The sequence below is a fragment of the Fukomys damarensis genome, unplaced genomic scaffold, assembly GCF_012274545.1.
Source record: "Fukomys damarensis isolate Sample0158 unplaced genomic scaffold, DMR_v1.0_HiC HiC_scaffold_15, whole genome shotgun sequence".
NCBI classification, from domain to species: Eukaryota; Metazoa; Chordata; class Mammalia; order Rodentia; family Bathyergidae; genus Fukomys; species Fukomys damarensis.
The window spans coordinates 24,156,063-24,168,126 of record NW_022900927.1 but is presented as its reverse complement, the minus strand read 5'-3'; the positions used below and the strand labels follow the sequence as shown (position 1 = coordinate 24,168,126).

General features: G+C 50.1%; 2 protein-coding genes across 3 annotated transcripts in view; one reads left to right on the top strand and one right to left on the bottom strand.

Annotated features, from left to right (window-relative positions):
- The first annotated feature begins 359 nt into the window (after positions 1 to 359).
- Positions 360 to 4,887, top strand: LOC104876504 (25-hydroxyvitamin D-1 alpha hydroxylase, mitochondrial). The gene is made up of 9 exons (XM_010644560.2): positions 360 to 652; positions 1,250 to 1,440; positions 1,897 to 2,099; positions 2,185 to 2,385; positions 2,468 to 2,643; positions 2,847 to 3,019; positions 3,189 to 3,267; positions 3,538 to 3,735; positions 4,189 to 4,887. The coding sequence occupies exons 1-9, from the start codon at positions 458 to 460 to the stop codon at positions 4,300 to 4,302; spliced, it is 1,530 nt and encodes a 509-aa protein (XP_010642862.1). The 5' UTR covers positions 360 to 457; the 3' UTR covers positions 4,303 to 4,887.
- Positions 4,888 to 6,995: 2,108 nt separating this feature from the next.
- Marchf9 (membrane associated ring-CH-type finger 9) overlaps positions 6,996 to 12,064 on the bottom strand; it is an 8,536-nt gene continuing 3,467 nt past the window's right edge. Inside the window, exons 2-4 of one of the 2 annotated variants that reach the window (XM_010644562.3) lie at positions 10,751 to 10,906; positions 9,497 to 9,689; positions 6,996 to 9,131 (exon numbers count right to left, since the gene is read on the bottom strand). In XM_010644562.3, the coding sequence (XP_010642864.1) occupies positions 8,797 to 9,131; positions 9,497 to 9,689; positions 10,751 to 10,906 (684 nt within the window). In that variant the 3' untranslated portion in view covers positions 6,996 to 8,796. The remainder of the gene's footprint in view (positions 9,132 to 9,496; positions 9,690 to 10,750; positions 10,907 to 12,064) is intronic. The other variant, XM_010644563.3, reaches the window with a different exon arrangement.

Sequence of the window (12,064 nt, the reverse complement as noted above, 5' to 3'; positions counted from 1 at the left end):
CACAATGTGGGCACACTTGTGCCTCTTCATGGAGGAGCTGGAGGATAAGGAATTCCTGAGGATGGGCCTGAAGGGGCTTAGCTCCCTGGGGAAGTGGTGGGACTACCCGAGACCTGACTCTTGTATCCCCATTAAATCACCTTTCCCAGGGATAGACCTTTAGGCTCCTAGCCTAAGGCGCTGCGGGGGGGGGGTGGCTGATAGAGGCCACCGCTCCCTTGAGGGTCATTGCAACCAGAGCTCCAAAGGAGCTAAGAAATCCCAGCCAGCCCCGCCTACCATTCCTGGGTGGTAATCTCCAACACAGACTACTCAAGACAAGGGGGCAAGGGATTGGCTGAAGACCTGGGGCGGGGGCATGGTAACCACCTCACCCAAGGGTTAAATAGGGGTTTGGGCAAGCAAGCAAGATGCTCCGGAGAAGCTCTCTCTCATCTGTCTCCCCTAATATTGGACCATGACCCAGTCCCTCAAGCTCGCCTCCAGAGTGTTCCATCGCCTCCGCTGGGCTCCGGAGCTGGGCGCCTCACTACCCTCCCCGGGCTCCGACTCAGCACCTCGGAGCCTGGCAGATATCCCAGGCCCTTCCACGCCTAGATTCCTGGCTGAACTTTTCTGCAAAGGGGGACTGTCGAGGCTACACGACCTGCAGGTAGAAGGGAATGCCGTTCTGACTCCTCGGACCTAGAGTTGTGAAGGAAATGCTTTGACAGTGCCGGAAAGTAAACGTGTGGAACGTGGGATGTGGTGGGGAGCTGGCAGTGACACTTATAAATTAGGAGAAAGGCATGTTGGGACGGAGAGGTGGCTTCCCTGGGAGTACTCCACCCCAGCACCCAGCAAGGGGGTCCATTCTGCGCCTTCTCACTGGGCAGACATCTGGAGACCTTACATCTAGGTTGATTGCGCCAGAAGACAAAGCGGGCGGTGTTCTCCCGTTTGTTTGACTTAAAGCTACCCTCCTTTGGTTCACTGGGAACTCAGTTTGAGATGGACAGACCAAGAGGGGAACCTTTAGGGATTTTTCCGTCTCAATCCGACTCAGATGACCAGAGGGGTACTGAATATCCACTTTGCGCAAAGTTCCTCCGTTTTTTCCGTCACATTCAAAGTTTCATGGGATGGGAGAGCTTACAGCATCAGAAAGTTTACATTAGTCAGGCTACCCTTGCCAAGCCTAGCCAGCTCCCTTGCCTTTAGAGCAGCTGAGAGCTCCCAGCCTGGTGTCCATGCATCCGGTTCTCCCCAGGTGCAGGACGCTGAGCGCTTCGGCCCGGTATGGTCCGCCAGCTTCGGGAAGGTGCGCACAGTGTACCTGTCGGCTCCTGCGCTCATCGAGCAGCTGCTGCGACAGGAGGGACCCCGGCCAGAGCGCTGCAGCTTCTCGTCCTGGGCGGAGCACCGTCGCCGCCACCAGCAGGCTTGTGGACTTCTCACCGCGTGAGTCCTCTCTGTCCTGAGAACCCACGCCCGGCCCCGTTCATCAGCCCTCTCCTGGGGCGGGTCACGACACAGTCCAGGGCTTGGGGGAAGAGTGTTTTTCCCAACTTTCTTGCCTCTCGGGATTCTCCATTATGTTGTGTCCAAACTCAGGTAAAGCCTGGCCCTCATCCTGCCTTAAAGAACCGGCGGAGTGGACTAGGGTAACAGACTCTAGATAGAATGTGAGATCTGTGACTCAAGTTACTCGGGAACCCTAGGGCAGGAAGTGAGTAAAAGAGGAAGAGGGATGGAAGATAGGCACAGGCGAGAGCAGGTTTCGGTAGGGAGAGCAGATGCAACACTTCCCCTGGCCACCCCTGCCAAGCCCCGCGCACTGTCCACAGCGGCCAGCCCCGTCTAACCGTCTCCAACTCATGCACCTCCCCGACACGCCTTCTCTCCCCACCTGAGCAGGGAAGGCGAAGAATGGCAGAGGCTCCGTAGCCTCCTGGCCCCACTCCTCCTTCGGCCTCAAGCGGCTGCTGGCTATGCCGGGATCCTGGACAAAGTGGTCTGTGACCTTGTGCGAAGACTAAGGCGCCAGCGGGGGCGCAGCACTGGGCCGCCTGCCCTGGTTCGTGACGTGGCGGGAGAGTTTTACAAATTTGGACTTGAGAGTGAGTCCTAAATCAGAGTTAGGGGCAGAGGTGGGAGACACCGGCTGGGTCCCCCTGTGCCTTGACCGCGCCCCCTTCCGGCCAGGCATAGCCGCGGTGTTACTGGGCTCGCGTCTGGGCTGCTTGGAGGCTGAAGTGCCTCCGGATACAGAGGCCTTCATCCGTGCTGTGGGGTCAGTGTTCGTGTCCACGCTGCTGACCATGGCAATGCCCAGCTGGCTGCAACGCCTTGTGCCTGGACCCTGGGATCGCCTCTGCCGAGACTGGGACCAGATGTTTGCATTTGGTAAAGCACAGAAGCAAGGCGGGCATGGGGAACACGAAGATGCCAGGGGGCAGTGTCATCCATGTGCCTTTTTTCCACGCAGCCCAGCGGCACGTGGAGCGGGGAGAGGCCGAGATAGCTAGGAGGAACCAGGGAAAACCTGAGGAGGAAGACATGCTGTGCAGGGCACACCTGACCCACTTTCTTTTTCGGGAGAAGTGGACTGCCCAGACCATCCTGGGCAATGTGACAGAGCTGCTACTGGCTGGCGTGGATACGGTGAGGTTTCCACTCCATGCTTGGAGTCCCACTTCCAGAGTTTAGTTTCCCTGGTCTTTGGGGACACTTTCCTGCTTCAAAAGAACCCTTATGTAGACCAGCTTGGATTAGCAGCACCTCCTTAGACCCAGACTGCCCCATATTCTGCCCTCATCTACTGGGTCCCCTCCTTACACCTCAGATACTTTCACTTGTCCTCTCAGGTGTCCAACACACTCTCCTGGGCTTTGTATGAGCTCTCCCAGCATCCCGAAGTCCAGGTGGCTCTCCACTCTGAGATCACAGCTACTCTGGGCCAGGGCTCTTGTCCCCACCCACAAGCCACTGCTCTGTCCCAGCTGCCCCTGCTGAAAGCAGTGATCAAGGAAGTGCTACGGTGAGCTGGGAAGAGAAAATGCTGGGGAAAGGATGGGGAAGCAGACAGCAGATAGAAGTTGGGAGAGAAGAGAAAGATGGGCAAACGTGGGTTTCAAAGTTAGAAGTGGTGAGAAGGAATATGCTATAGCCCCCAGCCTCACCTTACTATCTTTTACTTTGCAACCTAGATTGTACCCTGTAGTACCTGGAAATTCCCGTGTTCCAGACAAAGACATTTATGTGGGTGGTTATATTATCCCCAAAAATGTGAGTAAAACCAGTGAACCCCTTTTTCTTAGTATCGTAAGCCACAGCTCTGGTCTCAAATACTTCCCCAAAACTCTTCAAACACTACAGATCTGAATGCCTCTCCCTAGGTTATAATGGGACAGCAGAGAAATTGTTCCAAAAGTAGCCCCAGAAATTTTTCCTATCTCCACCCAGGGCCTGCCTTTGTTCCACTCCATAGATCCTTTTCCCCTGACCACCCTGAATTCCTGGGCCCAAATTGACAAGTATGTGTTCCTCTCCCACCAGACACTAGTTTCTCTGTGTCACTACGCCACTTCGAGGGACCCTGCCCAGTTCACAGAGCCAAATTCTTTTCGTCCAGCTCGCTGGCTAGGGGAGAGCCCAGCCCCCCACCCATTTGCATCTCTTCCCTTTGGCTTTGGCAAGCGCAGCTGCATAGGAAGACGCTTGGCAGAGCTTCAGCTGCAAATGGCTTTGGCCCAGGTGAGTAATCTCGACTTTTACCAATCTCCAGACCAGAGAGACCAAACCTGCTAAAGGTATAAGCTCTTGTCCTCTTATATGCATAGGAAAACACGTAAGGCCCAGCAAACCTATTTGGAGAAACATGACAATATTATAGGCCTGGAGTATAAACAAGGGTATTTGGACTATCTTTCCCTTCCATAATCCTTTACTCTCATTGACTAATAAGTCAGTCCCCTACTAGCCATGGGCGCCAACCCAACATTGACCATTCTAACACTAAGAATGCCTTTCATGAAGCCACCCCACCATTATATGTGTGTGACTTTATTTTGGAGGGGGTACCAGGGATCAAACTCAGGATCTTGAGCTTCCAAGGCAGGTAGTGGAACCACTGAGCTAAATCCCCAGCCCTTACCCCACCATTATAGATCCCCCCTCGTAATGATAGCCTTCTTTCTTCCCTTCCAGATCTTGACCAATTTTGAGGTACTGTCTGAGCCAGGTGCTCCCCCAATCAGACCTATGACCCGGACAGTCCTGGTACCTGAAAGAAACATCAATCTACAGTTTGTGGACAGATAGTTATTGGGAGAAGCTGTCATCATCACCCTCTCTCTTATCACAGGGCTTTATTAAGCACCAGACCAAGAGATTCACCTTCTCCTTGAGGCCTTCTGACCAAAGTAGATAGGGTAACCACAGCAAACTGGAGTATGATTTTGACCTGACTCAGTCAGGTCCAGAAAAACCATGCTCACTCCACCTGCTCAGCCTTTTTCTCCTGGTCATATATGCAGCCTTCAAAAGCCAACTCAGACATTAACTTACAATGTTTTAGTATACATGCTGCTGTCGGGAGCACTTTAATGTGTAATGTTGAGTGGACTGAAGGACTCAACCACCTCTCTTTTGGTGCTTCCACCACATTCACTGATGCTGCTGGCTAAGCATTGTGCATAAGCCAAGTAATTGTGCATCTCATCTGCACCTGGTTAGTTCTCCCTCTAAGCATGCAAGCTCTTTGAAAGAAAGGATGGAGGATTATTTGGTATTTATACCCCCAGTCAGGGGCTATCTTTGAAAAGTTGACACCACATACATTTTCAGATTGAAACTAGACCCTGTAGCAGAAGGGACAAGCAGCATACCAGACTGTCTACCCTTTTTTTTTTTTTTTTTTTTTTTTTTTTTTTTTTTTTTTTTTTTTTTTTTTTTTTTTTTTTTTTTTTTTTTTTTTTTTTTTTTTTTTTTTTTTTTTTTTTTTTTTTTTTTTTTTTTTTTTTTTTTTTTTTTTTTTTTTTTTTTTTTTTTTTTTTTTTTTTTTTTTTTTTTTTGTATCAGATCCTTGCACTTGCAAGGCAGGCAGTAGAACCACTAAGCTAAATCCCTGGCCCCTACCCTCTTCTTTCTTCATCTTGCCTTTAGGGATCTGGCTTAGCCTGGTTTATGATTTTTTAAAAATTCTCCTTGGTTCTCTGATCACTATTAAGTGAGCTTGTCCCACCACTTAGTTCCCAGGCAAAGGCATTTTGGGGCCTATCTTTACCTAGGTCTCTACCTTTTGTATTTTTTAAATATTCATAAGTTTTGGAATAAAAACAAGTGTTTCATCCTTGACTTTTGGCTTACTTTACTCCTACTTCCTGCAAGACCCAATCCCCTCTCCCACCTTGGTTTCTTAGGTCCTAGGAGTGGTTCCCATAACAACGGGAGGTCTGGATGCCTGGAAGAATCCTTTGTGACACAGACCCAGGCATGTTTCTGTCTGTAGTGGGAACAGCCGAGTCTAGTCTTGTTTCCTGTAAGAGATTCAGGGGGTGGTAGTGAGAATTAACTGCAAGGGCTAAGTCGTAAAGTGGGCTAGGGAGTTAGGGATTTGCAGAAACGGGCAGTGGCAGCTGACTTTGGTAATACAAGTGCCTGATTTGAAGGATATCCGACATTGGCCACTTTGCTTCTCTGGAAGTTACTCCAAGATAATTTCCTTCAGGGAAAGACATAGAAACAAGTTGGAAAGTGGTGTCAGACAGGGTGCAAGCTGAGTGTGAGGGTGGCCAGAAACCCCAGGGCACCAAGGCAGGAGCAGGATGGGCCAAGGAAGCCTGTTTCCCTGAGTCAGCACTCTGTGGGCTCCCAGAGGCAAAGGCACAGTACTCCTCTAATGATATATACAGATTAACTCATCTTCCATCCAAATAAATCTCTCAGCACTCTGCACACCTCCATCTGTATCCCAGATTGCCCTCGCTGTGTCTTGTCTTGCCCTCTTCTGCTGTCCTTATCCCATTCGAACTAGCTGGGTAAAGAAGGAGATTTCACTTTATACTTCTTGCTCCCTGCCCCTTGTCCTAGACATAGCTCCCTGACCACAGAAACTCCACTAGTTACCAGGTCTTCTGTAGATGAGCAAACCATGCAGAATGCAGAGGGGCAGGGCATGTCCAAAGTCTTATCCAGAGATACAGTGTTTGTGTATTTACTGCATCTCTTCTCAATTCCACCTCTACTCTATCACCAAATTCAACTTGGATCTAAAGCATTTGATTTTTAGAAGATTTGAGCTTTAAGGTAGATTAAAGCTCAGCCTGCTATGAGATCCTTTCCCTTGGCATCAGTCATAAGAACTCTGCCCACCCACATTTCCCACTGGGCAAGAAGGAATGCTCAATTAAAGAGTAAACAGTACCCATGACCCCTTTCTTGCAAAGATCTCTTTAAATTAGAAAAAAGAAGAGGGGCCTGGGATTCAGCTCAGTGGTTCTGCTGCCTGCCTCAAAAGCACAAGGACCCAAGTTCAATCCCCGGTACCCCGCCCCCCAAAAAAGGTGGAAGTTAGAAAAAGGGAAGAAGACCATACTGACATGGACTCAACCCCCACAAGATTTCCATTAGTGCTGATGAAGAGGAGACAATGCTGGCTTTAGGACCTAGAGTGGAAATGAAGACTGTGTTCTTGGGTATGTCTAAGGTTCCATGTGGACCCATCACAGGGGACAGCGCAGGCTTGGAACAGAAGCTCCATGTGTATCACATCTATCTGAGACCTATCTGCCAGTATAAGTACCAGCAGTCATTCTGCTTTGCTGTCTCCCATCTGGTTCCCAACAGCTCTTCTGTGAATGTAAAATCAGTAGTCTAACCCTTTTGTCTCCCCAGGTGGGGAGTATAGAGGAGTATGTCTCTGGGGAAAGTTTCCTACTGGGAATATGGAAGACTTAGCTTCAGTCCCCTCTCTGATATTAGAAGTGATATGCTTCCAACACTTTGAGGTGAATCAGACCCCAACCCGGCTTTGGTTCCTACACTCCCAAGGGAGTCTGGATGCCAGCATGATGAACAGCAGCCAAGCCCCCTTCTCTGGTGAGAAGATTAAGGTTGATTATACAAGAAAGCTATGTGTGGGCATTCAGAAAAGCAGCATTGTCTCCAAAACATCCCAAGGGAACAGATAGAGCAGAAACTTTCCTCAGAGAAGGATCAATAATAAGAAAGGCCTCTGGGTCTGCTTTTAGCAATGTATGAAGGAATTATTTTAATTGCTGATGAATGGTTCACTTAAAAGACACTGTCATTCATATAATACACAGCCCCCACGCTTCACAAGAAAGGGACCAGGCTTCAGACTGACCCACTTTTTGTTCCTCAGTGCTAGGGATCAAACCCAAGGCCTTGTGCATGCTAGGCAAGCGCTCTACCACTCAGCTCCATCTCCAGCCCTCTGTGCCACGTTTCAACCAATCCTTCCCAAGCTTTTCTCTATAAATAGCCCCCTCTATACTGCTGCCTCCAAGTACAACACCTTTACTTATTACTACTAGCTGGGAATACCCGGACCAACCCTGTAACTTGAACTGTCATAGAAATAGCTTAAATGGGGGTGAGACACACATAACATTGGTAGGCTTCCCTCCAACTCACTCCAAATGAGTCTGTATTTACTTCATACCACTTTCTGGAAAAGCAAAGTATCTGGGAAGGATTGCTAGAACTCAAGATGATCTCAAGAACAAGAGAGTGGGCTCCAACCTTCCCCTAGCCCTCAACATTTAAAGGGTCAGAGGAGTTCTCCTTCTTACAAAAAATTACCATCCTTAACATTTGTACTATTTTTCCTATTTCCATATCCATATGTCACTCAACGCAAAATTCCAATGTTCTGTGCAACTCCTAATGAAAAACACATTTTAGAATTTGTTATATCAGCTACTATTTGAAATAAAGCATCAACTAGTGTAGAAATCTGTTATACCATTATTTTCTTTGCAATGGCACCCAACCTGTCTCTCATTTATCCTCATTCCAACTCTTATGAGGTAGACAGGAAAACCACAGCTGAGTTTTTCTAAATCATGTAACTCACAGGTGACAGATCCACCCCTCCTCAGATACCTTTGAGCACTTCCACCTAGCAGCCAATGTGAATTATTCACTAGCAAGTGGGAGTCACACCTCCAACTCAGAACCCACTGCTGCATTTGGAACTTGCAACCTGTGCAGAGAAACCTCCCCACAACTCCTAACCCTCCAGAAAAGCCCAGATGAGAAAGGAGGCTCCTCGTGCATATAAATGATTCTTTATGCCCTTCCCCCATGCAATGGGGGGGTGGGGCAGGGGGAAGTCCCCGGCCCTCATGCAGGGAATGGGAGGTCAATGTATACTAGTCTTATTGCCAGATGCCCTGTGGCCATGGGGTGGGGGATAGGGGTCTACAGCCCCTTTCTTCTGGCATTGGTCCCCCATCACCAAGTCACCATGGTGGAGCCTGGGGGCTGGAGGCCCTAGGAGCTGAGGTAAAGACGGTTCTTTCCAGGGAAGAAAAGCTGCTCTCCCCTCCTGCTCAGTGGCCACCTCAAGATGAGTATGAGGAGCTGTCAGTGGGGGCTGGAATGTTATCCAGGTGTCTCTACCCCGTGGACAGCAGAGGCCAGATAATGTCTCCAGCTTGAGGGCGCCCAAAGAGATCCTCAGTGGTGAGAGCACCATGCCCCACCTTGTCCAGGTGGCATCTCCAGCAGCTATGAGAGCTCATCCCTGGCTGATGCACTGACTTAAGATCCCTGCTCCTGGAGTCCAGGTCAGACCGTGGTAACACGCATGACAACCTCTCGGCCAGAATGGGAACTGGAACGGGCATCTGGTGGCCGCAGCTGTCCAAGGAGGTGCAGGATTGTGTAACCACAGCGCTGAGGCAAGAGCGTCCGCATGCGCTGGGCAGCTGGGGGACGGCTGGTGGCCCCTGCAGGAGGGCCCGTCCGTGAGGTCCTAGGGCCTGGCTTCCCTGCCGTCCCTCCCCCTGCATCTCCTGCTATGTCCTTGGTCTTATCATAATTCAGGACCTTCCACTGCTGGTTCACTGCTTGCCAGCGCTTGAAGATTCGGTAGACAGACGAGCCTTCATGGACGATGAGGCCTGAGCAAGAGATATAAGAAATCTAGGGTCAAGTGCTGCCACAACCTAAGCAAGAAGGCCTTAAGTATGCATTTCTTTCTTTCTTTTTTTTTTTGGAACTGGGGATCAAACTCAGGACCTTATACTTTTGAGGCAGGAAGCGGAAACACTGAGCTAAATCCCTGGCCCTAAGTATGCATTTCTGAAGAGTTAGAAGGCACAGCTGCAAAGGACCCTGAGAAGCAGGGAAGGGAGCAGCATCAGAATAGCCTTAAAAGCCCTTAATAGCAGAAAACATGGCCATGAAACTGAGGGAACAGGCAGGGAAACTAAGTGGGTAAGTATGAGGAAGATGGTGAGCAGCTGGGAGACAGATATACCCTTACCTATGCAGACAACATCCATGAAGCCATACATGCCGTAGCAGATTTGAAAGAGCAGATCCTGCCGTTGCCACTTAGCTGAAGGGCTGAGTGAGGACCAGATGAGCCAGGAGATACTGGCCACGAGGAAGAGTGAGCCCAGAACTATGGCTGCAATCTGTACCTTCTCAATGACTGTCAGGGAGATGGCCTGCCACTGTGGGGGGAAAAAGTCATAGAAAGGGATGGAGGGCAGGTGATGGGGAGCTGTGAAGAGGCAGCTCCACGAGTCTTCCCAACACCCTTTAGGCAGGATTAACATGTTTCCTCTGTGCCCCGGTCAAACCTAAAATGAAGCAACTGTCTAACATTATTGTCTTATTTTATTTACTGATTGGCTGTATTGGGGATTAAACTCAGCTCTTTTTTATTTTTTAAACTACCTACACCATAGTGGTACAGGGAGGCATGGTGGTGCATGCACTCCCAGCACTCAGGAGGCTGAGGCAAGAGGACTGACACAAGGTATATAGTAAGTTCACAGCCAGCCTGAATTACATAGCAAGACCCCGTCAAACAAACAAACAAACAAAAAACCCAGTCTGGGCTCAAACTTGCCAACCTCATGCCTCAACCTCCCAGAGTACTGAGATTACAGGCATGTACCACCATGCCTCTCTTTATTTTAGAAAAGCAGGATCTGAAGCCAAAACAAGTAGGTCAGAATTTCAAATCTTAATTCCATCACTAACTGGCTAAGTAACTTTGGGTATTTCAAAAATCCCTTAGTGCATCAGTGTCCTCATCTGCAAAATGGGCATAACAATATCTAACAGGATTATTATGAAGATTAAAACTTACTCCAAAAGTTGGCATACAGAAAATTCTACGTTTGCTATCATCATCAACAACCTTATCATCTCTTCCTTTTTTTTTCTTCCAGTGTTTAGAACAGGGCCTAAAATACAAGTGGCACTTGATAAATGTCTTTGTGAATAAAGGAAGGACTTACAGACAAGAGACTGCCTTAATGGTGTGTGTGTGTGAGGGGGTTGCTTTCTGTTTGTTGTTTTATTTTGTTTTGGGGTACCAGGGACTGAACTCAGGACCTTGTGCTTGCAGCTTGCGAGGCAGAAGACAGCACCACTCACCACTGAGCTAAATCCCCTGCCTGGAGGGCTTTTTACTAAACGGATAAAATAGGTTCCCTAGAGTTTTTGATTCTGAGGGCTGAAAGTCCCTCCCTCCCCCAGTTTGCACCCTCTCTTTACAACTCACCTGCAGCGGGTTCTTGGTGCTGATCGCCAGGACCTGGTATTTGAAGTAGCAGAGTTCACAGCTCCAGGAGCCCCTCTCGCTGATCCAACGGATGAGGCAGGGCTGGTGTGTGCAGCGTACAGAGCCGTCGCAGCGGCAGGGGCTCAGGAGCTCCCCCTGGAGGAAGAGTAGGGAGGGGCCCTGTCAGCGATCACCACCGGACCCCACTCTGCCGCGATCCTGGAGAGGGAAACCTCCTCTTCAGGTCAGTTATTCTCTCACCTTAACATACTCAGGCCTTTCACCCCAAACAGGACTAGAGGCTAAGGCTGCAGCAGTGAAGGTGATGAGAGCTCAAGGAAAACTATCCATACTAAAGAGATGAGGTATGGAAGTTGAAGGGAAGACATGAGCTTTTCTTTTTCTTAAAATTTGGAGTGATAAGATTGCTCAAAGGGAAGGCTTCCCCCTAGAATCTGGAGGGAAGAGAGGACCAAAGCTTCTGAGCCAAGCCTTCCTTCCCATACCCCATCATTTAAAACACTGCACAGTATTTCACAGACCTGGGAGACTGGGATGGATAATGGATCTCCGCTTCCACATATTAAAAAGGGAAGAAACCCAGGAGGTGCTAGTGGAACAAGTCTGCCTTTATCAGAGAGTCACTTTTTACTACATAAAGACACTCTCTATCCCGGGACGACTCTGCCCATAAAATTTAACAAAGAAGTCTCTCTGGAATAAAGTGGAAACTTGCAGACCCCAAGTGTCAAGTGTCCCGCCAGAAAATAGTGGGAACAGATGTCCTGGTCTTGCTGCTCACCTCCGAAATAACTGGTTGCTCAGCCAATGGCGACCCTGGGGTCAGGGCAGTGGGCGACAAAAGCCATCCCCGTTAATGGACACGAGGGATCCTGAGCCCTCCCAGGGCAAGGCCCCACCCCTTCCAGGGGACCCTAGAACCCCAACCCATACACGCGCTCCAAGAGTCTCCCCAGCCGCCCGGCTTCACTCAGTCTCCACTCGGGTCCCGAGTCCCGCCCAAATACTCAGCCCCGCCCCCTGCTCGCGGTCTTTGCAGACGCCCCAGGTGCGCGCCCCCACCCACCCCTCCCGTGCGCCAGGTGCCGGGAGGCCCCACCCCTTCCAGGGGACCCTAGAACCCCAACCCATACACGCGCTCCAAGAGTCTCCCCAGCCGCCCGGCTTCACTCAGTCTCCACTCGGGTCCCGAGTCCCGCCCAAATACTCAGCCCCGCCCCCTGCTCGCGGTCTTTGCAGACGCCCCAGGTGCGCGCCCCCACCCACCCCTCCCGTGCGCCAGGTGCCGGGGGG

Excerpts from the sequence above, each read along its gene's own strand:
- LOC104876504 (XM_010644560.2), top strand. The coding sequence starts at position 458 with ATGACCCAGTCCCTCAAGCTCGCCTCCAGAGTGTTCCATCGCCTCCGC. Across the intron at positions 1,441-1,896 it reads GCTTGTGGACTTCTCACCGC|GGAAGGCGAAGAATGGCAGA; the intron begins GTGAGTCCTCTC and ends CCACCTGAGCAG. Across the intron at positions 3,020-3,188 it reads GTGATCAAGGAAGTGCTACG|ATTGTACCCTGTAGTACCTG; the intron begins GTGAGCTGGGAA and ends TTTGCAACCTAG.